This window comes from Sturnira hondurensis, unplaced genomic scaffold, assembly GCF_014824575.4.
Source record: "Sturnira hondurensis isolate 20B ecotype Veracruz unplaced genomic scaffold, ASM1482457v3 Scaffold0009719, whole genome shotgun sequence".
Lineage (NCBI taxonomy): Eukaryota > Metazoa > Chordata > Mammalia > Chiroptera > Phyllostomidae > Sturnira > Sturnira hondurensis.
Window position 1 is genome coordinate 13192241 of NW_028082350.1, and position 27587 is coordinate 13219827.

At 49.4% G+C, this 27587-nt stretch overlaps 1 protein-coding gene across 1 annotated transcript; it reads left to right on the top strand.

Annotated features, from left to right (window-relative positions):
- The first annotated feature begins 4401 nt into the window (after positions 1 to 4401).
- On the top strand, positions 4402 to 21013 carry THSD1 (thrombospondin type 1 domain containing 1). The gene is made up of 5 exons (XM_037057600.1): positions 4402 to 5220; positions 8394 to 9359; positions 15411 to 15569; positions 19133 to 20187; positions 20439 to 21013. Exons 1-5 carry the CDS (start codon positions 5163 to 5165, stop codon positions 20763 to 20765), a joined length of 2565 nt encoding a protein of 854 aa, XP_036913495.1. The 5' UTR covers positions 4402 to 5162; the 3' UTR covers positions 20766 to 21013.
- The last annotated feature ends 6574 nt before the right edge of the window (positions 21014 to 27587 follow it).

Below are 27587 nucleotides of genomic sequence, written 5' to 3' on the forward strand. Positions count from 1 at the left end.
TTCTCTAATTGTTGACTGAATGCCATAAGAAACTAGAGAAATAGGTTTCCTTCAAGTTCAAGGATTGTCAAATCAGACTTTAGAATTCCCATGGGCCTAAGTCAGTGATTGTACATGGTAGTGTCCTCACTAAAGTATTAAATAAAATGAGTGATTTGGGATGATGTGTTACGAGTTGACTCGCAAAGGACTGGGAAGTCCTTTACCCACTTCCCAAGAGCTTCTCACCCAGACTCATCAGAGCCCAGCCTGTCTCAGGCCCACTTCCTCTATTTAAATTGGAACACAGGCCCTGCCCGTGGCTCAGCGGGTTGGGTGTCCCCCCACACACCAACAGGGCGCCGATTTGGTTCCCAGTCAGGGCGCGTGCCTGGGCTGCAGGCCACGTCCCCAGTGGGACACACGCAAGAAGAGGCAGCCTATGGATGTTTCTCTCACACACTGAGGTTTCCTCACTTTCTTTCTCCCTGCCACCCCTCTTTCTAAAAATAAATAAATAACATCTTAAAAAAAAAAAGACCAGAAAAGGAAAATGCCAAGGACCACGGCATGTATTTGACAAGGAATCCCAACTTGATAAATGGATATTATTAGTCTGGGTAACTTTACTGGCAGTGAAACTGAATGATGGCCTTAAAGCCTTTTTTTGGAAACTTTGGATGGATTTAATCAATACTGCTAGAATTAGCAATCCTGGTACTTGCGACAACTTCCGATGACAGGACGACTGTGCTACCCCTTAAAAGGCTAACATACAGATCCAAGGACCTGCAAATCTGTTTTAAGAGTTTTAAAAATTGAGGTGAACTTTGCAGGGTGAAACCCACAGATCTTACTTAAAGTGGATGCTTTTGACACGCCAAGGCCCTGTCACACACACACCAATGGACAGAATTCATCTCTGTCATCCCAAAAAGTTCCCCGGTGTATGTTTCCAATCACTTGCTCCCTCGAGGCCACCACCGTCCTGTGACTTCAGTTACCATATTAGTTCTGTCTGTTAAACGATTTATTTTGTGTAAAAGGAAAGCGAGTAAATGGTCAGCGGTGTTGCACATTGCACTGCACTCAGAAACAACTGTTACACAAGGTGGAACAGTATTCTCTCGTGTTCTTTTACAAAGAATTTAATCTGCCAATTAGCGTTTTCTTAATGTTATTTTGGCGAATATGTGCCTTCCCCTGAACTGTTTTCTTTGGAAACGCTTCCGTGACATTTAGGAAACCAAGTATTTTGGGGAACCACGTCTACAACTCCCCGGCCCCCCAGTCGTGTCACTTCAATGGCTGACTTTGTGTTCCCCCAGAGGGAAATGACACGGGAGAGAAGCGACTGAATGTGAAATGTCAGGAGACCGCTTAAAACCCGGGTCCCTCCTGCGGGTTGTGGGTGTGCGCCTCTGCGCCCTCTCCCGCTGGCCCGGGCGGGCCGCGCGCGTTTCCTGCGGGGTGTTCCGTCCCCAGCCGGCCGGGTGCCGGGTGAGGGCTGGAGAGGATGCGCTGCCCAGGGCACGTGGGCGGGCGGGCCGCCGCGCACAGGCCCCCGCCCTCCGAGGGCCGCCCCCCCCACCCCGCCCCGCGCCGTCGGGGGCGGGCCCGGGTGGGGCCGGGGTCCGCCAAGCGAAGCGGGCCGGGCCGGGCCGGGGCGCGCAGTTCAGGACGCGGGATGCTCGGCGCGTCGCCTCGCGGGCCCTGAGGCTTCTCGCCCGCCGGCCCCCTCGCCACCAAGCCCTCGCGGGCACGGGCCGTCGCTCCGCCAGTCCCGAGAGGTAAGAAGAGCTTTCAGGCGTCAGGCGCCTGGGTGCGGCGCAGACTTCCCGGACTCTGTCGCCCCCACCCTTCCCGCAGCCCCAAAGCACTAGTCCTCGGCGGTGGGTAGCAAGTGATAAGAAAGGTGAGCGGTGCCGACCCCTGGAGGACCCAGTCACCGCTCACTGCTTGGCACTCAGCCTCGGGCTCAGAGGTCGCTCTCTAAAGGGGTGCGCGTCCCCGGGTCCGGTCCCGACTTGAACCTGCACCCGGCGCTCCCCGGGCGCAGGTGTTGGCGAGGGAGCGAGGCTGGTTGTTCACTTCCCAGTCCGGACACTTGGACCCTTGGAGAACAGAGCCATAGGACACTAAGCGTTTCAGAACGTTTGCTTTTTTTCCTTCCCCCTCCCAAAGAATTCCTTTCTGGGATATAAAAAGTATGAGATAATAAGCATTTCAAAACAGTCCTCATTTTTAAGGGAGCTTTGTTTGCCGACAGGAACAGGGCTAGATTTCCAAACACGAACTTGACTTGCGGGCCTTTGGAAAGCGGAGCGGAGGTGGGGAGTGCACAGCTTCTCCGGGAGGCTGCGTCCCACGGGGGGCCCAGGGCGGAGCCGCCTGCACTGCGTGTATAAATAAAGCCAGTGTACAGGAGCTGTTTTGGCATTAGACATTTCCTGCTAATAAATATTATTATTATTAGATGTATACACATGAGCGTGTGCAGGTTTGTGGGAAGCGACAGACTCATTTTGCTTCTTTTTCTTTCCCCTTTTATCCTTTCATATGCCTTTAGGGTCATTCGTTGTCTTTTTCTGCAACTAGGAAGGCCCTGTGGGGGGTTATCTTAGTCGGTTTCACCAAAAACATGGAATCTAAGCTTGGCGTGAAACGGTTAGTCATTGAGAATATTCACAACTTCTGCCTCCCCTGGAGTCGATACATTTAAAATGTGTCTGTAAACGGTCATGTCTGTGAACGCTATCTAGAAGTATTTTTAAATGTGTGTGAAATCCACTGAAGTTCTTATTTTCTCAAAACGATTCTCGAGTCAGACATTGTAAGTAGCAAGCACTGTATTGGAAACAACACATTGGGACCAGTGAAGCAAGTGAGTTTACACACACAAAAAAGTATGCTTTTTTTTTCTTGAAAGGTAGTGATTTTACCCAGCAATTCATTCTATTTTGGGATGTTCTGGTAAAGTCTTCAAATTAGTGGTTGAGCTAGTATCAATTTGAGAATATTAAAAAAATCCATATTGTGATTTCAGGTAGACTGGTTCGCTTTATAATTCCATTTCTCTTCAGTACTAAATATAGATTATTACACTGCCCTAGGTTTTACCGGTCATTATCTTAAGGTGGAAGATGTGTTATAATCACAGTCAGTTGTAATTAGGAGCTGCTGCTGCTGCTTTTTTAATCCTCGCCAGAAGATATGTTTATTGATTTTGGGGGGGGGGTAGACACTGATATGAGAAACACCCCTTGCATCTCAGGTGCACCCTGACCAGGGATCCATCAGCAACCTAAATATGTGCCCTGACCGGGGATTGAACCTATGACCCTCTGGTGTACGGGGATGACACTCTAACCGAACCACCCTGCTAGGGCAATAGTTAGGAACCTCTTTAAAAAACAGTCGTCATGGGGACACAAGCAGTTTGGAAAAGCCAGTCCAACTTTTGGAAGCTGGGGAGGCCTTGTTCCTCCTGACCCTGGGGACTGAGAATTGCTGGCTTAAAGGAAGCGTTTGAATTGCCCTAGGCCCCAGGCTTGCTGGGGCGATAGTTGATGCTCACCTCATGTCTTTGGCCAAGTTTCCCAGTCTGTGTTAAAAAAAAAAAAGACTTCGGTCAGATCTGTGCCCAAGTCCAGCAAGTGGATTTTCTTTTCATGTTGGGGAAGGGAAGGGAATTCTAATCATCTGCATAATTATGCTTTAAACCTCCGCTTCCCTTTAAGGAAGTTCAGTATTTCCTTTGTTCAGCCAACTCCCACTGAAAGGAAGCCCATAGAGACACATCATCAGTTTTCTTTCCCTTGAATTTTTTATTATTCTAATCAGTCCCTTTAATTCCATTATTTTCTCTCTTATTTGAGTGGATATCGCATACTTATATTTGGAATGAATATATTTATTAAAATTATTAACTGAATAAAGAGAATATAAACGTTAAAAATATATGTTTGGTTATGTTCAGTACTCCACAGTTCACTAACTTCTAGTATGAAAAAAAGGCACTTAAACACCCTGTATCTTCTTCTACCGTCTAACAGTTTTTATATCAAAGTGAGTGCCTCCTTCCACAGATCCGTGGGAACCCCGGGCCAGCAAGGTTTTTCCTGCCCACCCAGGTGGTCTGGGAAGGTTGCTGCGTGAAGTCATCCATCTCCTAATGCGTACTAGCTGCAACAAGTACGAGAAGAATGACACATGATGCTAATTGTTGTCTCTCTGTTTTCTCCACTCCACCCCCACCCCCTGCCCAAGGAAATGTTTACTGATTTTAGAGAGAGAGGAAGCTGGTGGAGAAGAGAGAAAGAGAGAGAGAAACATTGATTGGTTGCCTCCCATACACACCCGGATTAGGGGTGGAACCAGCAACCTAGGTCTGTGCCCTGACTGGGGATCCAATTTACAACCTTTTGGTGTACTGGACAACACTCCAGCCCACTGAGCCACGAGGCCAGGGCCCTGTTTTCTTTTCAGAGTGCCCAGAACAGGCAGGTCAGGCCACGTGGAGTTCACATTGAACTGCAGAACCCTGGGTATTGTTTTTAAAGGTTCAATCATTTTGGTATAGCTCCTAGGCATTCAGAATGAAGCAATTCAGATAACACACCCATTGTGCAGGAAAGGTAGTACATCCATTTCTGGAAGCAAGGCAGGACTTGCAGGATTGTGTCTACACAGCACGATGCAAAGTGGAAGTTTGGCAAAAATTTAGTAACTTCACTAAACTGTACTAAATCTGTGTGAAGTACCAGGCAGATAAATAAGTGAAGATGTATTATCAAGATCCGCTATTAGCTTCGAGGAAATTAAGCAACTAACAGCAAGTTCTCCACTTAAGGGTGTGCTACAAAGGTATTCGGTAAAGATAACCTTGGTGTTGGGGGTCCTGCATGTTCTCACCAGGTGAGCTCTAATGCGACGGAAGGGACGTGTGTGATTACAGATCATGTCCCCAGTGACTATTAGTGTCCTTCCTATTTTCTTTTCACTCTCGCCTAAGAAGTTCAACTTCTTAATAGAATCATTTTTTCATTTCACCATCACTATTTTAAGACTCACATCACTTTTCTGATGTTCTAATTTCAGGTCTTTTCAGGGAAAAAGAATTCACAATTTTGATGTGAGAAAGGACATGAGGAGACCAAAGCTCTGGGATTTTGCCGATCAGAATGAAACCAATGCTGAAAGACTTTTCAAATCTGTTGTTAGTGGTGCTGTGTGACTATGGTGAGTATTGTGAGTGTGGTAACGCCGCAGGAATCGGGACCCAGAGTTGTGACGTTTACAAACGCATTGGTGTCGATGGCCCTGAACGAGGGAGGCAGGGCAGTGGAGTACCTTTTACATGGTGACCCTTGCAACCGTGGGTTCTTTTAAGGTTTGCCATCATGGATGCAAATAGATAATAAAAAAAAGAACTCACTTTCAATTCAACAGATTTTGGAGACCAGCCTGTTACACACACATGAAATGATGTTGTGCATATTGGGAGTTTTTAAAAGATTTAATTAATTAATTTATTTTTAGAGAGCAGGAAAGGGAGGAAGAGAGAGAGGGAGAGAAACATCAATGTGAGAAGCATCAGTTGGTTGCCTCTCCTGTAACCCAGGCATGTGCCCTGATCGGGGATCGAACCAACAGCCTTTCGCTTTGTGGGATGATGCCCAATTAACGGAGCCACACCAGTGAGAGCTCTATGGGGGTTTGGCATAAAATTCCACTTGACAGGAGAGTCCTGTTGCTAGAATATCTTTGGAACCGATTCAAATTTGCTATAGTCCTCGCCGGTTGTGTGCCTTAGGTAAATGTACTTAATCCCTTTCCACCTCCAGAGTGATACTGACTTCACCGAGTTGTTGGGATGGTAAAATAAAATCGATACTGTGAAACACCTCGAGTGGCTGAGCATACAGTAGGTGTTGACTGTTAGTTTTCTTCATTTAGTTTGTTTCAACTGAATATTGAGTTCATTTCTCATACATGGAACTACTGAACCAATAGAACCAATAGATTCAGTAATATAATGCTAACTTGGATGGTTCCTAGATTGTTTCATAAACATCTAGGCAGTGGATGGTGTGAGAATAGAAATTTTTTTCATTCTCCTGAAAAAAATGACGACCCCAGAGAAAGAGAATCCTGGCTCATGTAATACCAGTGGCGTGGCAGGCAAATGCACTTGCTTGGGTACTGGTCGTTTTGTGTAGTGGGTCTCCGTCCTCAGTCATTTCTTTTTTTAAGAAGTGTATTTTAAAAAGAAGACCCTCAGTTGAAGGAAAACCGATCTGGGATTCATATCTTATAAAGGCATTCATCCCTACTTAAGAACAGATTGTTCTGCATGTGACGACCTCATACAAAAAAATGATAACAGTGTCCTTGGTTTCACAGTGATAAAGAAAGACATGAACATCTTCTACCTAAATAAAGTCTGTGGGGATGTTTGTCATTGTTGAACACAAAATATCTCACTGGAATAGGAAAATAAAAATTGAATGAGCGTAAAACAGAGCACAGAGCATAAAAGTTAAGTGCACGGGCTGTTACTAAGGGATGAGGAGGTATTTTCATTGATCTGATATTTTATTTCCCTTCCTCCACTTGACGTTGATCCAAATAAGCCAGCAACATGTTTATATGGAGACTCCAGTGTCTTTAAATACAATGAAAGGATGGGGAGAGAAGAAAAGAAAGAGCAGAGAAAACCACACTGTAGTAGGCAGGACGGCATACAATCAAATTGCAGTTCCGTACATGAAGTGGTATTCTCGTCTGTAAAGTGAAAGTATGCTGTGCTGGAACCCACTGCATCTTTTCTCTCCATCTCCAGCTGGGCGTGTGTGTCTCTCTCTGATTGGCTGCCCAGCACATCAGAATCTGATCTGCCTCATTGACAATCCCCATCACGGGCAATAGGCTCTCGTTAGTGAACTCAGTGGTATGTGCCTCTTCATCTTCATCTGGTGATCGCTGGAGGCTCGTTAGCCACCTGCTCACAAAAAGGTGCCAGAATCAGCCACCTTTTCCAACCTTAACCTTGAACTATCGCCATCCAAAAGGAAGTATCCCTCAATATCTTGGATAAATAATGTTTGTTAAGGGGCTATCCTACCAGGGTTTTTCAAGCAAGTGGGGATTGAGTGTTCAGGACTCTCCCAATTTTATATCTTCTATTTCACCTCATCTTAAATAAGAAGTGGAAGAAAGTGCAGAGCCAATTAAAAGAAACCCCTCAAATCTCTATATGGCAATATATTCCTGTGCTGATTCTAGTCATCATTGATGGACTACATGGAAGGGTGTATTTAAAGACTAACACTGCCAAACAACACATTGATGCCCTGTGGACATATATATATATATATATATATGATATGATTTGTCTATTTTGTACATATATGCAGTAAGATAGATGACTTCATAGTTACATGTGTGGTTTTTTGCACCAGAAGGGCACCACGGTCCCTGACATCTGGAGTTGCTCCTTACCCCAGCCCCGGGCCAGCGAGTCGCAGCATTGCCACAGTCTGTCTCTTTGGATATACATTTGGATAGGGTTCAAAAGAGAAACAAAGATTCCGTGTGTCATGGTTTTTTTTTCTAGTCTTTACTTTAGCTTCTCTGATGGGTCTCTTTAAAAAGGTGTGATTGATCCTAACAGAGAGGCACTGTGGGCCAGTAGCCATCTCTCCTATCTGGGTCAATAGCAGCTGTTGTGACGTCATTAAAATTGCCAGGGACAAGTGTCACTCTCTCCTTGGATGACCCACGGAGAACAGTGTGTCAACATTTCTTATGTGTCTAAAAACTTCTGCTTCATAAAGAAATGAAGGGCACTGGTTTCTTTACAGTGAAAATGCCAAGTAAATACTTGTATGTCAGAAAGTAATAATTTGAAGTATCTGTGGGGTCTAAAATTTTAAGTACTCTAGAGCAGTTTTTGTTATGTTATTCAAACCAAGCTTTCTCTCACTTCACTGTGAATCCTTCCCCGCCTGCCGCACCCCCCCCCCCCNCCCCCCGCCCCCCCCCCCCCCCCCCCCCCGCCAAATCCCTAACCACCAGAATACGATTAAAATGAGAAGAGTGAGGCGCTGAATTTTTATCTGGACAGCTGTAAATCGTTACTCTTGCTTTATAGATTTTCATTGTGGATATAGTCAGAGTATTTAACACTGTTTCTTTTAAACCTCGCCGAATAAGATGAAGATAAAGAAACAGAGCACTTTAAAATGGAAGCAGTACAGGGTCCAGCCCCCAGAATCAGCACTTATAGCATCCTTTTATTTCATCCTTGGCTCAGTTCCAACTTTCCTTGTGCTTACAGAAATTTTTTCTTTGATGTCTCTCTGCCGCTCAAACGTCCCTCCGTAAAAACCATTCTGACCCTTCCCTTGCAGTGCTTGGGGAAGCGGAGTACCTCCTCTTGGGAGAGCCAGGGCATGTGGCGCTGAGCAACACCAGCGTGTCCCTGGGTTTCCAGTGCCCCGACGGCGCTGACGGGACCCTGAGGAACGTGTCCGTGCTGGTGTTGGAGGCCAGCACCAACCAGACTGTGACCACCAAACACCTCCTGACCAACCAGTCCCAGGGGACTCTGGAGTTCGAATGCTTCTACTTCAAGGAGGCCGGTGACTACTGGTTCACCATGAGCCAGGGAGCGGCAGGGAGCAGCGCGCCAGCTCCCGGCTGGGAGAAAGGGGCCTTCCTGAAGGTGGAGTGGCCCGTCTTCCACGTGGATCTGAACAGGACAGCCAAGGCAGCTGAAGGCACCTTCCAGGTGGGCCTCTTCACCGATCAGCCACTCTGCCTGTTCCCTGGGGACAAGCCTGACCTCCTGGTGGATGTCATCTTTACCAACAGTCTTCCCGAGGCTAGAATGAGTCAGGGGCAGCCCCTGGAGATAAGAGCCAGCAAGAAGGCAGAACTCGCTCAGGGTCAGTGGGTTGAGTTCGGCTGCGCACCTGTGGGGCCAGAAGCCTACGTCACTGTGGTGCTGAGGTTGCTTGGCCGGGACTCGGTCATCACCTCCATTGGACCCATTGACCTGGCCCAGAAATTCGGATACAAATTGGCGATGGTGCCAGAACTCACATGTGCGTCTGGGGTGGAGGTGACGGTGCTGCCTCCGCCCTGCACCTATGTCCAGGGAGTGATTTCAGTCTTCAAGGAGGCCCCCAGACGTCCAGGGGAAGGGACCACGCGGCTGGCCGAAAACAGCCTGAGCCTGGGACAGAGGAAGACGGTGTTCAACTGCACGTTGTTCGACATGGGGAGGAACAAATACTGCTTCGACTTTGGCATTTCAGGCAGAAGCCAATTTTCCACAAAGGAGAAGGAGTGCATGCTGATTCAGAGAAACATAGGTTGGTATTGAGATTTAATTTTTAAAAAAATCAAATTTATGCCTCGCTATGGTGAAATCATTGTTTTGAACTTAGCTGAACTGAATCTTCTATGAACTGTATTACCATTTTCAGGGATCATTCCCCATAACAGCACTGATGTCACATTGTCACATCCCATGGGGAGTCCATGGCAGGTGTGATCACAGATCAAAGGTAAATCCCAGGCTGTATTTAGTAAGTCACTCACTTGCTCTAGCTGAGCGTGTCTACTGTCCTTCACTGTAAGGACAAAGCCTCTTCATTGAGATTTCAAAACAAGATTTCTAAACACTTCTTCAAATTCTGCATTCTTTGCATAATGCCCTACCTAATCACAATAAATGGGGCTATTACAATTCTGCATGCCCCATGCCCCTCTTCGCATTTTTTTCCTTTTTCTGGGCAAGAGGGTTACCTGGCAGACACTGTCCGGTTCACTTTCATGTTGCTTGTCGTCAACCGCACCACGCCACACGGCCCCTGCAGCCCAAGCCTCCCACTGCCACGTGACTCCAACTGTCTCTTGTTCCAGGTTCACCTGCTTCCTCTCCTGAGAAGACGTCCCTTTTTTGCGTGTCTGTGCACCCCCCTGGCCACTGCCCTGCCTAGATTATATGGCCCGTCCCACCAGTCCTTCTGCGACTGACACCCTAAACTCTGCCTTGTTGTCCTTCTGCCAGGCCACAGCTCAGCTCTGCCTGGATCCAGCCAACTGCTGGCCACACACTGCGTGGAAGCTGCACCGGCAGGGAACACCTGGGCAGACTGGGGCCAGTGTGGGTGGGTCACGCCTCTGCCCTCAGAGGGGCCCACCACGTGCCCAGTGGCGTGCCCTGGCTGGCTCCTCCACCGAGGTGAGGCTGGCTTGCTTCCTTCCGGCCTCACCTCGGCCCCCAGTCAACTCTCAGAGCTGACTTTGCCTCCTACCACACCGAGCAGCTGGAAGCCACAAGGCGCAAGCTCCCTCATCCTCCCGCCACAATCTCAGCCACTGGGCATTGGTCCCGTCCTCTTCATATCCTGCTGCCGCTGGGGAGGAAGTGACGTCCCTCCAGCACACAGTCACCCCTTCCCTCCACTGCGGAGCCCTGCCTCTCTGCCCATTTCAGGAACCTTCTGCTAATTATCCCCTCCCTCTCCTCTGTGTCTAACTGTCCCTTCTTCGCAGGCTTATTCCCATCGGCTTTGAAGTGTACTTAACTCTCATCTCTGAAAACAAAACAAAATAACCCCTCATCACCTGGTTTTTCCTCAGAAATCACCCTTGTAATCTTTCTTCCTTTTATAGCCCAGGTTCTTGAAAAAGTCACCTAAGACTTTGGGGTTCAGGTCCGTACCTCACCTTTACTTTTCAGCCCTCAAACCAGCACCCCTCCCCTGCACACACTGTCACTAATGCAGCCAGTGGATGGCATCCAGGTCCCCAGATCCACGGATGTTTTCAGCCTGTGGATCTTCACTGACCTGAGTCTGGGATGTCACACGTGCCCTTCTATCTCCTACCTCCCGGCTGTCCTTTGTGGACAGCCTGCCGGTTCTGTGACCAATCCAAACGCAGGTCCAGCTGCCTGTCGCCACAAAGGCCAAACTCATGGGGCAGGTGCTGGTGCCAAAGGGAAGAGATCTGTTCAGGTGCCGCGTGACCTGGGAGAATGGTGGACGCCTGTCTGAGAGACCACCTTATTTTCTGCCCAAGCCCACCATTCCCTGTAGAGATAAGGAGGGGAGGGCGTTTTCTCTTACTCAATGATCTTTCCGCCTTTTGGTGGGCTGGGCCGCGTCCATTCATCTTTCTAGCCTTTGGTGCCCTCAGCGTAAGGATTTCTCCCTGCTGCTGTCTTGGCCAATGGGAACCCTCCCTGGAGCTCCAACGGACTGTGCTAATGCCTCCCCCTGTCAAAACCCTGGACCCTTGGAAGCTTACAAAATGTCTGAATTTCCCCCCGTCTCCCCACTTTCACCGACACCGGTTGGCCCAAGCCTGCATCATTCCTAACCTGAATTCTTGCAGCTCCTGATTGGCTTCTCCCATCCACTTCATCCTCTCACTGAGGCCAGGGGGGTTGTTTAAAATTCAGGTCAGCAGAGGCCGTCCCCCACTTAAAGCCAGTCCGTCACCATGCTTGACAGGAGGTGGATAGCCACAGGGTCCTCCAAGGCCGCACTGACCACCCCACAGTCTCGGCTGTGAGCCTGGGACACCCTCATCACCTTAAGCTGGTTAACATTCGCCCGCCCCCCGGTCTCCACGTGGGTCGCTCTTTCTCGGTGCAGACTGGTTAAACTGCCCTGCCGTAAGCTGGCACAGCGTCCTTAGCGCGTCTCGCGGCCTTTACCGCTTCCGTCAGTGTTTGTTCAAGGTCTTCCTTCCCCTGGTGCCCTCTGCTCTCGCCTCCCCCCCACCCCTGCCGATTGGGGAAGCTCGTTCGGTGGCAAAAGCCAACCTGTGCTGCCATGAAGCTATTTATGATTTTTTCTTTGGCTCACTTAGTGTGCCTGGCACATGAACAGGTGCTCCGTACGTGTTGATTAGAGTGAAAATTGAACTCAGAGGTGGTTAGTCTCATGTTCGTAAAAAAAAAATTATATTAAACTCATTAAAACCATTCAAGATGGGCTTCTTTTTTCTGAAGAAGTTACGTGTTAAGAGGAAGAAAATTCGACATGACTGAGTTTAATGGGTATTCAAACCAAGGGGAGCGAAGGCATTTGGGCCAGGTGGTGAAAGACTCTGAAAGCTGCTGGTCCTCCCGGCTGCCGGGCCTCCCCCAGACCCTTCCGCTCACCGTCTGAACACTGACTGGGGTTTGCCTGAGTCTTCTGTGCTCTTAAACATGAGCACAAGAAAGAGGATAAGCTACGCATTGTCTTCATTTTCCTTTCAGATTGCACAGTCATGGAGTTCCCGGTAGGTTTTTCAAAGATGCAACACAACACTTGGAGTCTTAGAGACTCTAATGTCAGATTCTCAAAGCTTTGCAGACGCTGGGGGTTAGTGCCTGAGCAGCTCTGAAGCTTGAGGACAAAGCCGGGCCCCTGTTCTGCCGTTTGCAGGGCGCAGGGGGGTCTGGGAGGCACAGAACGGGTGTCGTGTTCAGCTGAACCTCTGGATGGAACATAATCACCACACCTCAGTTCATGTTTGTCCAGGATACAGGTTTGTAACACTCCCACTCTTGCGTAAAGCCAGGAGACTTGTAATTGGTATAAAGAACTCCTCTTCCATGACTCATTGCCAAGATTGCTCCACTTGGCTCCCCGGAGAATGTGTCTGCCGCACACGGTCTCCTTGTTTTGGTCGTGCTCTGCGTGCCTTTGACTGCGTCGTGAGATGTTGCTCATAAAGGAGATAAAGAGAGACCTTCATGCAGAGGATGTGTTGGAGCCTAGCACTGGCTTGGCAGGCCGGCTAGGCCCGCTGCTGGACGGGTGCTGAGAGAGGAGGGACTTGGGTTACTCTTCAGAGGGTGCGGTTCAGTTGTTCCATCTGGCAGTCATTGCCTGTGTGCTCAGAAAGGTGTTTGCATTTAGCTGTCCATAGTACCTGTCCTGGGAGTGATCTGCGTGTCTTCAGAAGCTCTGGTGTTAGGTGTGTGTCTGGTTAGTGCTGTTAAAGCCTAAAGCTCCTTGCTCACTCAGTTGACCCTTTTGTCCCACGTAATGTCCCTCTTTGTCACTGATCATATTCCTCATTCTGCACTCTGCTTTGTCTGATATTAATATAGCCACTCCGGTTTTCTTTTTTATTCCTCGAAATCTTTTTTTTTAAATTACATTTATTGGGGAGACTTTAGTTAATACAGTCATATAGACTTCACGTATACATTTCTATGGTACATGATCTGTGAATTATACTGTGTGCCCACCATCCAAAGTCAAATCATCTTCCGTCGCCACGTATTTGGCCCCCTTTGCCTTTCACGTCCCTCCCACCCCCTTCCCTCTGGTAACCACCACCCTGCTGTCTGAGTCTGTGAGTTTCAGTTTTATGTCCCACATATGGGTGGAATCGTGTGGTTCTTAGCTTTTTCTGAGTGACTGACTTATTTGGCTTAGCATGATGTTCTCCAGGACCATCCATGGTGTTGCAAATGCCTGTTTTTCTCTTTTCTAATGGCTGTGCAGTGTTCCATTGTATAGATTAGCCACACCTTCTCTGTCCAGTCCTCCATCAGAGGGTACTTCGGTTGTCTCCATGTCTGGGCCTCCGTGAACACAGGGGTGCATGTATCTTTGCAAATAAACGTTTTCAAACGTTTCAGGTAGATTCCCAAAAGAGGGGTTGCTGGGTCGTATGAGAACTGTATCCTTAGTTTTTGGAGGAACCTCTAGACTGTTTTCCATAGTGGCTGGACCAGTTTACATTCCCACCAGCAGGGAATGAGGGCTCCTCTCTCCACAACCCCTCCCACACTTGTTATTACCTGTCTTGTCCATAGTAGCCCTTCTAACAGGTGTGAGGTGGCATCTCCTTCTAGTTTTGATTTGCATTTCCCTAACAGCTAGTGAAGTTGAGCATCTTTTCATTCCTCTGTTGGCCATTTGTGTGTCTTGGGAGAGGTGTCCATTGTGTACTATGTGCTCACAAGGTATAACTTCTCCCATTCTCTTACTTTTTAACATATCGATGAACTTATATTTCAAGTTAGTTTCTTTTTAACAGTATATAATCAGGTCATTTTTTTTAAAACCCAACCTCACAATCTCTGCCTTTTAACTGGTGTATTTTGGTCATTTATATTTAGTGTGATCATTAAGTGGTTAGATTAAGATCATCTTACTAGTTTTATGTATATTTGATCTGCTCTTCTCTTTTATTCTGTTTTCTTTTGGGTTCATTGAATTTTTTTAACGTTTACTTAAACTACTCGATAGTTTTATTGTTTATATCTTAAGATGCATCTTCTCGATTGTCCTAGATTTTACCATATACATCCAATTATTTTCACTCTGCCTTCAAATAGCATGATGTTGCTTCACGTGTAGTGTAAGGACCTTGTAACCACACACTCACAATTCGTTGTGTGATCGCTGCCAGACACTTCTGGTAGGAATTGAGCTGTGTTTGGGTTCTGCTGTTGTTATGGCAACGTTCTGTGCACAGGGGAGTCCACACTTTCCTCTGTTGCTTTGTGGTCGGGGTGGGGTTTGGGTGGCTGGAGGGCTTTCCTCCACGCTTCTGCTGCTCCCTCAGCTGTAGGCTCGAGTCTGCACAGTGGAGAGGTTTCGATCCGTCCCCTTGACCCCGCCGCGGCGGGAGGCTGCCGTTCTTTGATACTTGGCCATTGTACGTGGGGGGCAGGGTTGGGATGGGCTGTCAGAACCAGAGGGCACACACCTGTGCAAGTTCAGCCTTACTGTTCAGGGCATGCTGTGCCCAGAGTCTCAGGGGCAGGGCCTTGATGACCCTGCCCCTCCCTGGTGGCAGGAGCCCTGTAACAAACTGGGCCTGGGGTATTTTCTGCTCTTCTCCAGGAGCAAAGGGTTTCCTTCTCTTTTTGTTTCATAGAGACACCAGGTGCTCCCAGAGTGATGGGGTTTTCTGGTCTCGCGCCTCCCCTCAGTCCTTCTCGGGAACATCGGGTGAGATCGGTGGGGAAGAGCCTGCAGGTGGGCACAAACTCCCCTCAAGTGTGTGGCTCCCAGCGGTTCTGTGTTTCCACGTTGGCCCCATAGGCAGTCCATTCCATTTTGAATGGCTTCCCCTCCCCAGCCTGTGTGAAGCCTGGCACTTGCCCTAGGAAGCCGTGTTTTCAACTGTCTTTTCTTAGAGGAGCCCATCTTTCCTTATATTCCAGGCCATCTGGCTGCCCTGCGATGGGTTCTAGAAAGGTTAATGTTTTGCCATGTATACAGCTCTTCGTATTAAGGGTCGGAGCAACAACACTCTTTCTAGCTCTCTAACATCTTTGGGAATGTTTTTCTTACTTGTCAAGGCCCAGGATTTGAGTTTTGCTGCTTCATGGGGTTGCAGTTCAGTTCTGATTCTCCGATGAACTCGCATTAAATGCCTGGCTAATGTCTTTGCAGAAACCTGGGGCCTGTGGCAGCCGTGGAGCCGGTGTAGTGCCACCTGTGGGGACGGTGTCCGCGAGCGTCGCCGCCTGTGCCTGACTTCCTTCCCTGCCCAGCCCGGCTGCCCTGGAATGTCCTCGGAGACCTCCCGGTGCTCCCTGGAGGAGTGTGCGGGTAGGTACCCTTCTTCCTGCGGGGCTCTCCCCAGAGAGGCTGTGGAGCCAGCGTCTGCCTGACGGGCACCAGTCTGGGTTCAGGAGGGGACGCGTTAACGTCCTGTGATTGCTGTCGGCTGTATGAATCCTGTCCGTGTCCACGAGTGCAAATTAAAGTTTCAGACATACAAAATTATTTTTAAACATATGAAAATGGAAGAGATGATTGTTCCCCCCCCAAATTTTCCCTTTGTTTTTACTTTTATTTTACTTCTACCTCCTTTAATTCTCTTTCCACCAAAATTGTGGAATAACTTTAAAATTTAAAAATTCTGCCCTGGCTGGTGTAGCTCAGTGGACTGAGCATGGGCCTGCGAACCACACGATTGCAGTTCAATTCCCAGTCAGGACACATGCCTGGGTTGCAGGCCAGTTCTCTGCAGGGGACACACCAGAGGCAACCATACATTGATATTTCTCTCCCTCTCTCCTTCCCTTCCCCTCTAAAGATAAATAAATAAAATAAAAATATTTTTAAAAATTCTTTTCTGCCCATCACTCCAGAGAAGCTCCAAGGGCCAAGGAGAGCATTTTTTTTTTTTTGTCAAAATGGGGCAAGACCTCCGGGATGGCCCCATAGGTATCCTTCACCAGCTCAACCCAGGAGGGGAAGGTGGGGAGCGTTGTCCCTGCCACCACCTGGAGACTGGCCGGTCCTTCATCCTGGGAGCGTCACGAAGGCACACACTGGTAGGTGCTCAGTGAGCATCTGATGTCCTTGCCTCTAGATGTGATGCTTACAGGGCTCATTATGTTTGCTGTAGCTCATGGAGCTGAACCCCACTCGTTTGCCACAGGTTACAGTGATAATGAATCCTCGCTCTCCTCACACACCCTTCCACCTTCTGATACATAACCTGTCCCGTTAAGTGGGCTGGCCTTTGCTCTGGTCCTGACCCTTAGAGGAAGTCCTCCAGTCAAGCCGTGACTGTCTCCACTTTTCAATTCCAGGTTAGGAAGCCATCCGTAGTTCTTTGTCCCATCCCCATCTGGGGAAGGTAGCTGTTTCTCTGTGCTTGGATCTCAGGTTAGCTTTTAGCCAAAACTGCAGGCAACACCCTGGTCGGTGTCCAGGCCTGTGGCCTAAGAACATCATCCTTGCTGTCTTGTCTTTGCAGCCAGCGCTGAAGTTCCTCTTTCCTTTACTCCAGTATCCTAAGGATGGTCTCTCCTCTGTGTTTTTTTTCTTCTTTTTAGAAAGATTTTATTTATTTATTTCTTAGAGAGAGGGGAAGACAGGAGAAAGAGGGAGAGAAACATCAGTGTGTGGTTGCCTCTTGCATGCCCCCTCCTGGGCACCCGGCCTGCAACTCAGGCATGTACCCTGACTGGGAATCGAACCGGTGACCCTTTGGTTCACAGGCTGGCACTCAATCCACTGAGCCACACCAGCTGGGGCTCTGTGTTCTCTCTATTACAGCTTCAGACCCAGGCTCTTCTCCCAGCCTCGAGCTTGCCCCTCTCTTTTTCATAAGCCTTGGGCCACATCCCAAATCTGGTCCAGTTTCATCTCATACTGCCTGCTAAGGCTCTCTCTCTGCCTACTCTTTTCTTTTTAAGTTCCCTTCACTTCCCTCTGTTCCTTCCTTGTGTATCACTGTCTCCGAATACACCTGTTCCTCTGAATTCAGAGACGGCATGTTGTGTTCAGACACTTCATCTGGAGTTCCATAATCATCGAATGGATTTAAAGGCCACTGCCATTGGACTGGACTGCACCTTGGTATTGTTGAAGTGACAACCACATCAACCATTTATGGACTGTCTGCTATGTGCCAGCCGAACTTGAACTGCATTGTCTCACCTGAGGCTCACAAAGAAGGATAACGATGCTGGGCTCTGATCCTAAGAGCTTCTGGCTGACCAGGCATTTTCCTAGGGCCTCGCACGCATAAAGTAGGTGCTTCGTCATCTCCACATACAGAGGATGACTCTGTGGCTTAGCGGGGCCAAGTGGCCCACCCAAGACCGTGAAACTGGAAAGCAGGGGGACTGGACCTGACCCCATACTGAGCTACCTATCTTGAGTACTTTGCCTTTGTGTTCAGGCCAGGGTAGCTTTCTACAACCACCAACAGCCTGAAACTAGCCATCGCTTTTTTTTTAATTTTTGAAATTTCTTTTTTTATTTTTATTTTTTATTGTTGTGCTATTGCCATTGTCCCATTTTCCTCCCACTGTTTTCCCCTGCCTGAAACTAGCAATCATTTTTGAGGACATGTGGTGTTATTTCATGTTATGGTATCTTAACTCTTTAATGCTGGGTGGGAACTAGAAAGTTGTATGTAATAAGTTAGCCAAAAGGGTGAGTGGTACAGACAGACACCCACACTCCTTCTCTACATGGCCCTCAGATAAATGTGGATAAATATGCTCGTTTCTTTCAAGTGTTTGCTTTTTCCTATGCAACCTATCTTCCCCTTAGAAATACAGAGATCTATTTGCAAGCTGCTGAGCATTAGGAAACCACCTTCATTTCAGGCGGAAGAGGAGAGACGGGGTGAGGCAGAGGAGGGCGAGGTAGCAGCCTGGGGCTGTTCTCCAGCTGTGGTTTGGAGGGGACCCGGCCAGGGTGCAGACAGCAGCGAAGGGAAGGGCCTGCAGAGTGGAACAGCCCTGCCGCTGCCCCCTGGCGTCCGCAGCCACAGTGGATGGAAGAAGCGACAAGTCAGGAAACAGGCCTTTCATCATTCCACTATGTTCCCTTGTTTGAGAGTTTAGGGTTTTGTTTGGCTTGGAAAGGCTGTTTTCACGTGGAGGTCTGAGTCTAGTTCTGTGTTAATTTGGTTCGTCTTGTTCAACACAAGAGCAGGAGGATCCATGTGCCATTGCACCCACCTTCCATCTGATGGGGTAGCGATCATTTTGCCATGACCTTTTTAATAATGAATCAATGGATTAATTAATCTTCCATTTATTGAGGAGCACCTGTGTGCGAGTTACCATGACTGGGGTTGGGAATATTCAGACGGCACATGTCCCTGTTGTGAAGGGCCCCCTGGGGCTTTTCTCCAGCCGTGGTTTTGAAGGGACCTGGCCAGTGAGTTACGTTGTCACACACCCCTGTTCACAGATGAGTTTCTCTTGACAGGTGCTAATTCAGGTACAACCCACCTAAATCGTACTGCATGTTGAGTTTCACACTTGTTAACATTTCCCGATATACACCTCAAAGGTACACCTAACTGCAGATCTCCCATGTACCTTAAGTGAAAACTTTGATTTTTCCTGGGAACTTTCCTCAGGCTGCTTCTGAGTAGTAGCAGATTGGAGGCAAGCGCCAGCCGGACCTGGGAGCCCAGGGCAGGGCACTTAGTGTCTCATGTGGTCACCTGGCTTCTATGGCCTCCTCCGGTGTTTAGTTTGGCTTAAGCTGCCAGCAGAGAGAATAGGCAAGACTGCACATCCTAGCCCTTGATAATGAGATAATGAGAGCAGGCCGCTACGAAATCTTAATGCCACTCTGAGAAAACAACCCCGGAGAATAGCCAGAATACATATTTGTCATTCCCTTTCCCGTAGCGCTCCACGCCTCCAGTCCGCCGCCTCTGCAGCCCCAGGGCCCCGAGAAGTCCAACAACATTGTGACGGTCACCGGGATATCCCTGTGCCTGTTCATCATCGTGGCCACCGTGCTCATCACGCTGTGGAGGAAGTTCGGGCGCCCTCCGAAGTGCAGCACCCCCGCCCGGCTCAGCTCCGCGCACTCGCCCGGCTTTCGGAAGAACTCGGACGAGGAGACCATCTGCGAGCTGGGGGAGCCGCGCGGCAGCTTCTCGGACGCGGGGGACGGGCCGGCGGGGGACCCGGGCATCCCCCTGACCTACAGGCCGAGCGCGCCGGCCGCGCCCGACGACGAGGCCTCGGGCAGCGAGAGCTTCCAGTCCAGCGCGCAGAAGATCATCCCGCCCCTGTTCAGCTACCGGCTGGCCCAGCAGCAGCTGAAGGAGATGAAGCAGAAGGGCCTGACCGAGACCACCAAGGTCTACCACGTGTCCCAGAGCCCCCTGACCGACACGGCCGTGCAGGCGGCTGCCGCCCCGCCCGCCGACCTGCCCTTGGACCTGGAGAGCCCAGAAGAGGCCGCGGCGCCCAAGTTCCGGCTCAAGTCCCCGTTTGTGGACCCGCCGGCGGCTGGGCCCGCGGACAGGCCGGCCTCCCGGCTGCAGGGCCCCGGCGCGCAGGCCACCTGCGCCATCAGCCCCAGCCAGACCGTGATCCGCAAGGCCCAGGCCAGGCCCGGGGGCGGCCGGGCGGGCGCGGGGGACCGGGGCCAGCCCCGGAGCTTGCATTTCCGGAGGACGGCCAGTTTCCACGAGGCCAAGCAGGCGCGGCCATTCCGGGAGCGGAGCCTGAGCTCCCTGCCCCCGCGGCAGGCGCCGGCCCGCGCGGCGCGGACGCGGCCCTGGGAGCCGGGGGAGGACCGAGCGCGGCCCCCGAGTCGCGGCGCTGCCGCGTGTCCTGGGCCTTTGGAACGCGCCCCCGGGGCAGGGGGACTGGGCGGCCCAGTAAGCCCTCTCCCTAAACCCTACACCTTGGCGCAGCCAGTAAGGAAGCCGGAGCCCGGCGTCCGACAGGCCGGATCTGCGGCCGGAGGCGACAGAGCAGAGCCTCCTAGGGCTCGGAGGGGACCGTCCCCCAGTCACAGGAGCGCCGCGAGGAAGCAGCCTTCGCCCACCGCCCCCAAAGAGAGCTGCCCCAGGGTCAGCCCCCTGAGCCCTTCGCAGGGTAGAAAAGACCGGTGTCAGAGCTTCCCGANGTAAGCCCTCTCCCTAAACCCTACACCTTGGCGCAGCCGGTGAGGAAGCCGGAGCCCGGCGTCCGACAGGCCGGATCTGCGGCCGGAGGCGACAGAGCAGAGCCTCCTAGGGCTCGGAGGGGACCGTCCCCCAGTCACAGGAGCGCCGCGAGGAAGCAGCCTTCGCCCACCGCCCCCAAAGAGAGCTGCCCCAGGGTCAGCCCCCTGAGCCCTTCGCAGGGTAGAAAAGACCGGTGTCAGAGCTTCCCGACGCACCCCGAGTTCGCCTTCTACGACAACACCTCGTTCGGCCTCACCGAGGCCGAGCAGAGACTGCTGGACCTCCCGGGCTATTTTGGGTCAAACGAAGAGGATGAGACCACCAGCACGCTCAGTGTGGAGAAGCTGGTCATCTAGGCCCAGATCGGCCGACACTTGGTGGCGCTCGGGCGCGGTGCGAGCTGCGCCCACGGCTCTGTGGGCGGAGCCGCGTCGCCCTTGGGGCAGCAGGACAGACGGTGGGCAGCACAACGGGTGACTCCTATGTGCACACACTTCTTAATTCATAAGGAAGAGGTTATTTATCCTGACATTCCTCTTTGTCGTCGTATTTCCATTGATTCCTAACGAATAACTACGATAATAAAACTTAAACAGGAATGAAATAGGGCTTGGTCTCGTGCATATGAAAGATGACAAGACGTGACTCATATGACATGCTTTGAACACGTCATTGGCAGTTTCCAACCTGACACAAACCTGGGAGTCCCAACCCTAACCAGGGCTGGGACAAAGTCAGCTTGCTAACTCGACTCTGAATTGTAATTTATTGTTATAAACACTTCAGAATTCGACAGCTGTTTCATGTTTGGCTAATTTAGTCAATTAGGACTGTTAGGCCACCCAGATGTGGTGATCCTGTGAAATGGTCCAGAAGGACTTTCAGGCCAGAGTTGGGTGATCTCTTATTTTATGCAACAAAGAGTTCTGGTGACTTAACACAAAATTATGTCAGTTAATTCTGCCATTCTGTCAGTTAAATATCGTAAGGAGGTGATTATTCAGCTGGTGAGCCAAATGAAGACCTACCCATCCATTCATCATTGTTCTGAGCAAAAAAGAAACATTTTGGAAAGGAGACTATTGTCTCCTGAGAGCATCGTGGGGAGCATGGGCAGTGGGTGCCGTCCAGGACCCTCCCAGGCATCAGGATGTTGACTGTGAGCTCCTGGACCAGCATGGCAGCCGAGACCCCAGGGGTGTCGTTCTGACCCTGGGATGTGTGTTTCTAAAGATAACTTTATCACGTTAGTCAGGGAGCATGTGAATTGATCACGGCGTGTGGAAAGCAGGTGGACTAGATTATGCTCTTACAGCTTAATTATTTTTAATTGGAAGAAAGAATAAAGAGGGAAAAGTCTTTTAAAAAAAGATTTTACTCACTTTTAGAGAGAGGGGGAGGGAGGGAGAAAGGGGGAGAAAAACATCAATGTGCAAGGGAAATATCAACCTGCCACCTCCCACCTGCGCCCTGACCTGGACCCAACCCACCGTGCAGGCGTCTGCCCACCTGGGAATGAAACCAGTGACCTTTCGCTTCCCAGGATGAAGCCCAACCAGCTGAGCCACGCTAGTTGGCAAGGGACAAGTCTTTTAGAAATTTAGAATCACTTTTGTTTTCTGATTCACTCTGCCTACCACATTGTACAGATGTAGAATTCAAGGCTGAGGAAGGGGAATGAACTCCTGCAGGGTTGGATGAACTTGGACTCGCTCTGACTCTACCAGACTCTGCACTCTGCCATCACAGCCTTTGCAAGTCTTCTCTAACCGTAGTGTTTTCCAGAGAAAGCTGGCCCTGCTGCAGTGAGGGGCACGGGCAGATGCCTTCACTCGGTTTTCCCAAAGAGAGGAAGCGTTCCGCTGCTTGATGTTAGAACTGGTCCTGCAACTTGCTTTGGGTGGAAGTCAGGGCTACGCCCAGGGGCCTGAAGGCTGGACTCTGCCTTTGCTGGAAGCCTGCCATCGGTCACCACGCGGACACTCTCAATGGGGTGTGCTTGCTGTCGGCCCGGGGCCTAAAGCCTCATCTGCACACACTCGAGCAGCCGCACTTTCCTTCTTGTTCCCTGTGATCTCTCTGGCTGCCACACCTGCCCTGCCCGTTAGGCTCGTCTGCCTCTTCCTCTCCATGTGTATCGGGATGTCAGCCTCCCCTTGAGATTTCAGGGACCCTTGGAGAGAGTGGGATGAGACGAGACCAAAAAAGTCACATGCAATACTGCACTTTCGAAGGCTTCTGTGATATCTGTGGCATTGGCACTTCATTTGTGCCATTATTCGTGAACATTAAGACATACTTCCTTTTGGCATTGCTTTAATAAGGCCTGTCTACCATCCCGGCACAGGAGAAGTGGATTGCTCTGCGGTGTCTGACAGCTGGGATGTGCTGATACAAAGAAGAGGAAGCCAGACTTTTTAATTTCCATTTTCTTTGTTTATTATACTGGAAAGCTTTGTTCTCCTTCCAAGTTCACGGGCTTGTGTGCTGCCCATGAGGACAGAGGGTACATACGCATTTCAGATTCCATGTGAATTTCTCTACCGTGCCAGAGTGAGGGCAGAGCAGCCGCAGGGAGTGTGAAGAGTCCAGAAAAACACTACGAACAGAGGGACTTTCTGTGAAATTATAGTCCCCAGTGTTTCTGTATCTCAATGGATATCACAGCAACCTAGTGCCCCCGTATAGCACGCTCACCATCAACAGTCCAGTTTTCTGTGGCTCTTACCAAGAGAAAATCTGCACATTCCATAGTTAATTTGGCCTCCCCTTGGAAAAATAGAAAAGTAGATGCTTCAGCATTGTCTTTGGTGGATATGGGCCAAGTTTATTAGAAATAATTTTCTGTTCTGCGTGTTGTGTCCCTGGGTCCTGGTCCCAGGGGCTGCCAGCAGGTAGGAGCTGGATAAAGATCTGTGGAATAAATAGCTGTTCAAAAGCCCTTCTACTGTATTTGTGGTTGAAGTAGAACAATTTTAACACTTGATGTCTTAAACCATTATCATAGGAGGTGTTCCTGTGTGATATTTTGGAATTTCAAAGCCTTGTCTTTTGGGGAGATGACCCTGGCCGAAGGGGACAGTACCCCTGGAGCCTACTGCAGTGTCTGTACACAGTAGTCACTTAATAAGTATTGACTGTGTGTGAGACAATGGCATCCAAGTGAACCTGGTCCCCTGCCTTCCTAGCAAGTCCCTTCCGTTCATCCCAGGGCTCTGGAACCTGCCCCACCCCTTTGGGCCAAGGGCTCCCCAGCTGTGAACTTCTGAAGGGGATCCGGTGGAGCTGAGAGCAGTCCGAGCGCCACGCCCTAAATGATGATACAGCCTTTCCTATCCGTTTTCTCTCCTGAAGCTCCATTCCACTCCAACCCGATTCAAAAAACATAAAACTGCTGTTTTACAACTTTGATGATTCCTCATTTTATCGTAGGTATGTAACCTGTAAAACGACACTGTACAGTTCTTAGTCTGTGCAGCTTCTGTGTCATTTATATATTCAAATAACAGTGTATTGAAATCTTATGGTATTATGGAAACTTGCAGGACTGTAGTAGTGTGTAAGGCCTCCAGGGCACACCAGCTGAGTCATGGTTTGGACAAGAGGTAGTCGTTTGGCACAGTCGAAAGCCTGCCGGTTTAATCCCGGCCCTCCTCTTTCTGGCCATGCAATTGTAGGCAAGTCACTCACACAAGTCTCGGTTTTCCAGATGTAAAATGAGATAATCCTTATCCTTGCTCTTGGTTTAGGATGGGGACTTGAGTACACTTAATTATTTCGTTCCCCCCCTTGGACTCAATTAAAATGATAGAAAAGGCACAATACCAAAAACAGTTTAGGGAACAAAAGGGTGAGTGATTTCAATGAATTTCTGGGAGACAAAGTACCTGAAGAACACTTAGTAGAAGAATCTATGGCCCAGGATGTGTATGGAGGGTCACAGAGAAGATAAGCCAGCCTCCCCGTGTGGCAGACCCTTGCGGATGCTGGGGGTTCTGAGTCACCAGAATGAAGAGAAGACAAAGACAGTGAAGACCTCTGTTTGAAATGGTCATCCTCCTTCACTGCTCCTCAACTCCGGTGCCGAGAACCCCGAGCAACTAGTTCTTCAACCACAGACAAAACACACCAACCAACCAGCAAACGACCATAGGGGACTTTTCTAAAGGCATAGAGGGGTCTTTCCCAGAAGACTTGGGCAGATGGGGTTGTCACTGGTACCCTGGCACAAGGCCATCTACATGCTGGCATCTAAGAGGCCTTAGAGCAGTGATCGTGGGCAAGTGCCACATGTGCTTCGAGTTTCTAGTCAGCCTCTCTCCTGTCTCGTTTTAAAGGGCAGCCTGACAGCTGAGAAATCACCAAACCTTTGAGAAAGCCTGTGGCTTGATGAAGAATGATCAGCACAGAAAAACGGGCTCCAGAGGAAACAGGTATAAGTCAGGAAATTTGACAAGAGTCACATAAAACCTCGCAAAACTATCACTAAAAATAGATGACATGATGTTACATTTATTAAACAACATGATGCTATAAAAAAAGAATGAGAAAATAGGAAGGAACCCTTGGGAATGAAACATTTTATTCAGCTTACAAAATTGTAAGCTGAATTGGAGGAAATCTCCTAAAACCTGGAGCAAAAATATGTAAAACATTAGACAATTAAACACACACACACAGAGAAGATCAGTCCAGAGTGGGGCCAGTAAGAGAGTAATAAGAATTCCAGAAAGCAGAGAAAGCCAAGGGGAAAAGATATTAAAGAAATAACACAACGAGAATTTCTAGAACAAAAGCTGTGAGCTTTCCATTTAAAAGGGCCTCCTGGGTGGGGATTAGGGGCGATGGAAAAGGCCCTCATCACTTGGAAGTTTCAGAACAATAAGTGCTATGCAGAAAACCCAAGGGCTTTCCTGGGCTTGGGGAATACAGTCTCCCATAAGAAACAGTGGTCAGGGTGGCATCAGATCGCTGTTGGCTATCCTAGAAGCAGCAATGTAATAACTTCAAAATTCACAGGGAAGTGATTTTTGACCGGGGAAAACCATGCTCAGTCACGTGACTTGGGAGGGCAACACCAAGACGCTGTTGGACGTGCAAGGACTTGGGAACTTGCCTTACACCCTGTCGTGGGAAGTCTTTTGAGCACGAACTCCATCCGTGGGACAACAAAGGAACACAAGGGAGACATGGGACTTGGGAAAGAGCAGATGTGACCAAGAATGTCAGCTGTGTGCGTGACTTAGCCACCAGTGCATACTTGAGCGAGGACATTGGAGCCAGCGCAGAAACGGCAAGATTGCAAGCAGATGCATTCTGATTTTCCTTGCGAGGAACAAGGAAACACTGTTCTGCTCCTGAGAAATGGAAGGCATCACTAAATGAGTGAGAAAGGAAACTGATGAACTGATTGGCTAAACCCAAATCCTGTCCTTGAAACAGGGGCTGAAAAATGGAAAAACCTGCCTGGCTGCCTTGGCAATGCTTGGTTTACCCTCAAAGTAGGTGCTCTCTAAACACCTGCTAAACGAACGTTGAACGACCAGTTACTGCGCTGGGTAGCGCTTTCCCGAGCTCCTAGCAGCAGCTGCTAGCTGTCCCTGAGTGGGGCCTTACTGCTGACACTGTCCTAGCTCTGCTGTTAGGTGATGGAAGAAGAGAAAGGGCCATCCTGAATAGACCTCTAGGGACTCGGAAAGAGCTGTTTAGCAAAGAACTGCATAACACTGCAAACAAAAGACTAAATACTGGTTGAGGTAAATCTCATTTGGTTAGGTATACAATTAAAAAACAAAAGCTGCCCTGGTGGGTGTAGCTCAGTGGATTGAGCGTGGGCCTGTGAACCAGATGATTGTGGTTCGATTCCCAGTCAGGGCACATGCCTGGGTTGCAGGCCAGTTCCCCCGCAGGGGCCAGTTCCCAGCAAAGGATGCACGAGAAGCAACCATACATTGATGTTTCTCTTCCTCTCTCCATCCTTTCCCCTCTAAAAAAGATAAATAAATAAAATATTACAAACAAACAAACAAAAGCTGAGGTCTGATTGCCTGAGGATTGATTTTGGCCTACAGATGAGTTTTGAAAAAAAGGGTGTTCTTAAAATTTTTTATTTATTTACTTTTAGAGAGGGGAAGGGAGGAAGAAAGAGAGAGAGAGAAACAGCAATGTGTGGTTGCCTCTCATGTGGCCCCCACTGGGGACCTCGCCTGCAACCCAGGCATGTGCCCTGACTAAGAATCGAACCTGCAACCCTTTGGTTCACAGCCCGCACTCAATCCACTGAGCTATGCCAGCCAGGGCTTTGAACAAAAAGTTTTAATTTGAATCCTTTTTTTGGAGGGGCCTAGGGAACCCAGTTTTCCACAGTTCCTAAAATTTCTTTTTTTTTTGTTTTGTTTACATAATTCATGAGACCCCTGCAGGTAGGGAACCTTGGGTTAGTGTTAGCAGAAACCAGTGTGAGACCTTTGGGTGCCAAATCTACCTAAAATTAGAATGTAGTCTTCAATATTGATTTAACCTAGCTTTCAGAACTGATGGGCCTTGTTTCTTCACTTGATTTATATTAAGACAGGGGTGTCAAACTCATTTTCACAGGGCCCACATCAGCCTCAAAGCTGCCTTCAAAGGGCCGGATGTAACTTTAGGACTGTGTAAATGTAACTACTCCCTAACTAGGGGCAAGGAGCTCGGTGCTGCCTCGGGGTAGAAACCAGGTACCAGGTGGAGGGCTGGATTCAGCCTATGGGCCTTGTGTTTGCCACCTGTGTTTTAAGAGTTTTGTTAACTGCTACAACTTGTGAAAGACATAACAGGTTCGCTGTGAGTAATTTCCCAGAGGATCTCACAGACACGCATTTTCCCCCATAATCAAGACTCACTCGGTATTTAACAATTTGGGTAGCAGCCTGGGTGCAGGAGTGCGTGGGGTCTCCTTGACCTGGCGCAGCCTCGAGACTCTCAGAGAGTAAGGACTCGCTCGGGGGTTCACAGCTGCCTGTCACTGCAGCTGAGAAGAATCTCCTGAGGCCACCACCGAGGCTTCAGCCCCTGGTCCCTGAGGCAGCCCATGATTTCCTGTCACACCAGGCGCTAAAAAGAAGGATAGTAATTTTATAATCTGTAAATGATCAGCCTGCAGGAAGGTCTGCCACACGCTTAGAATAAAATAAAAATAG

What these genes read in the sequence shown, in the direction of transcription:
- THSD1 (XM_037057600.1), top strand. Translation starts at nt 5,163, where the DNA reads ATGAAACCAATGCTGAAAGACTTTTCAAATCTGTTGTTAGTGGTGCTG. An exon ending in CTCCCTGGAGGAGTGTGCGG is followed by an intron (nt 15,570 to 19,132) that starts GTAGGTACCCTT and finishes CCTTTCCCGTAG; the next exon opens with CGCTCCACGCCTCCAGTCCG. An exon ending in CGGAGCCCGGCGTCCGACAG is followed by an intron (nt 20,188 to 20,438) that starts GCCGGATCTGCG and finishes GGCGTCCGACAG; the next exon opens with GCCGGATCTGCGGCCGGAGG.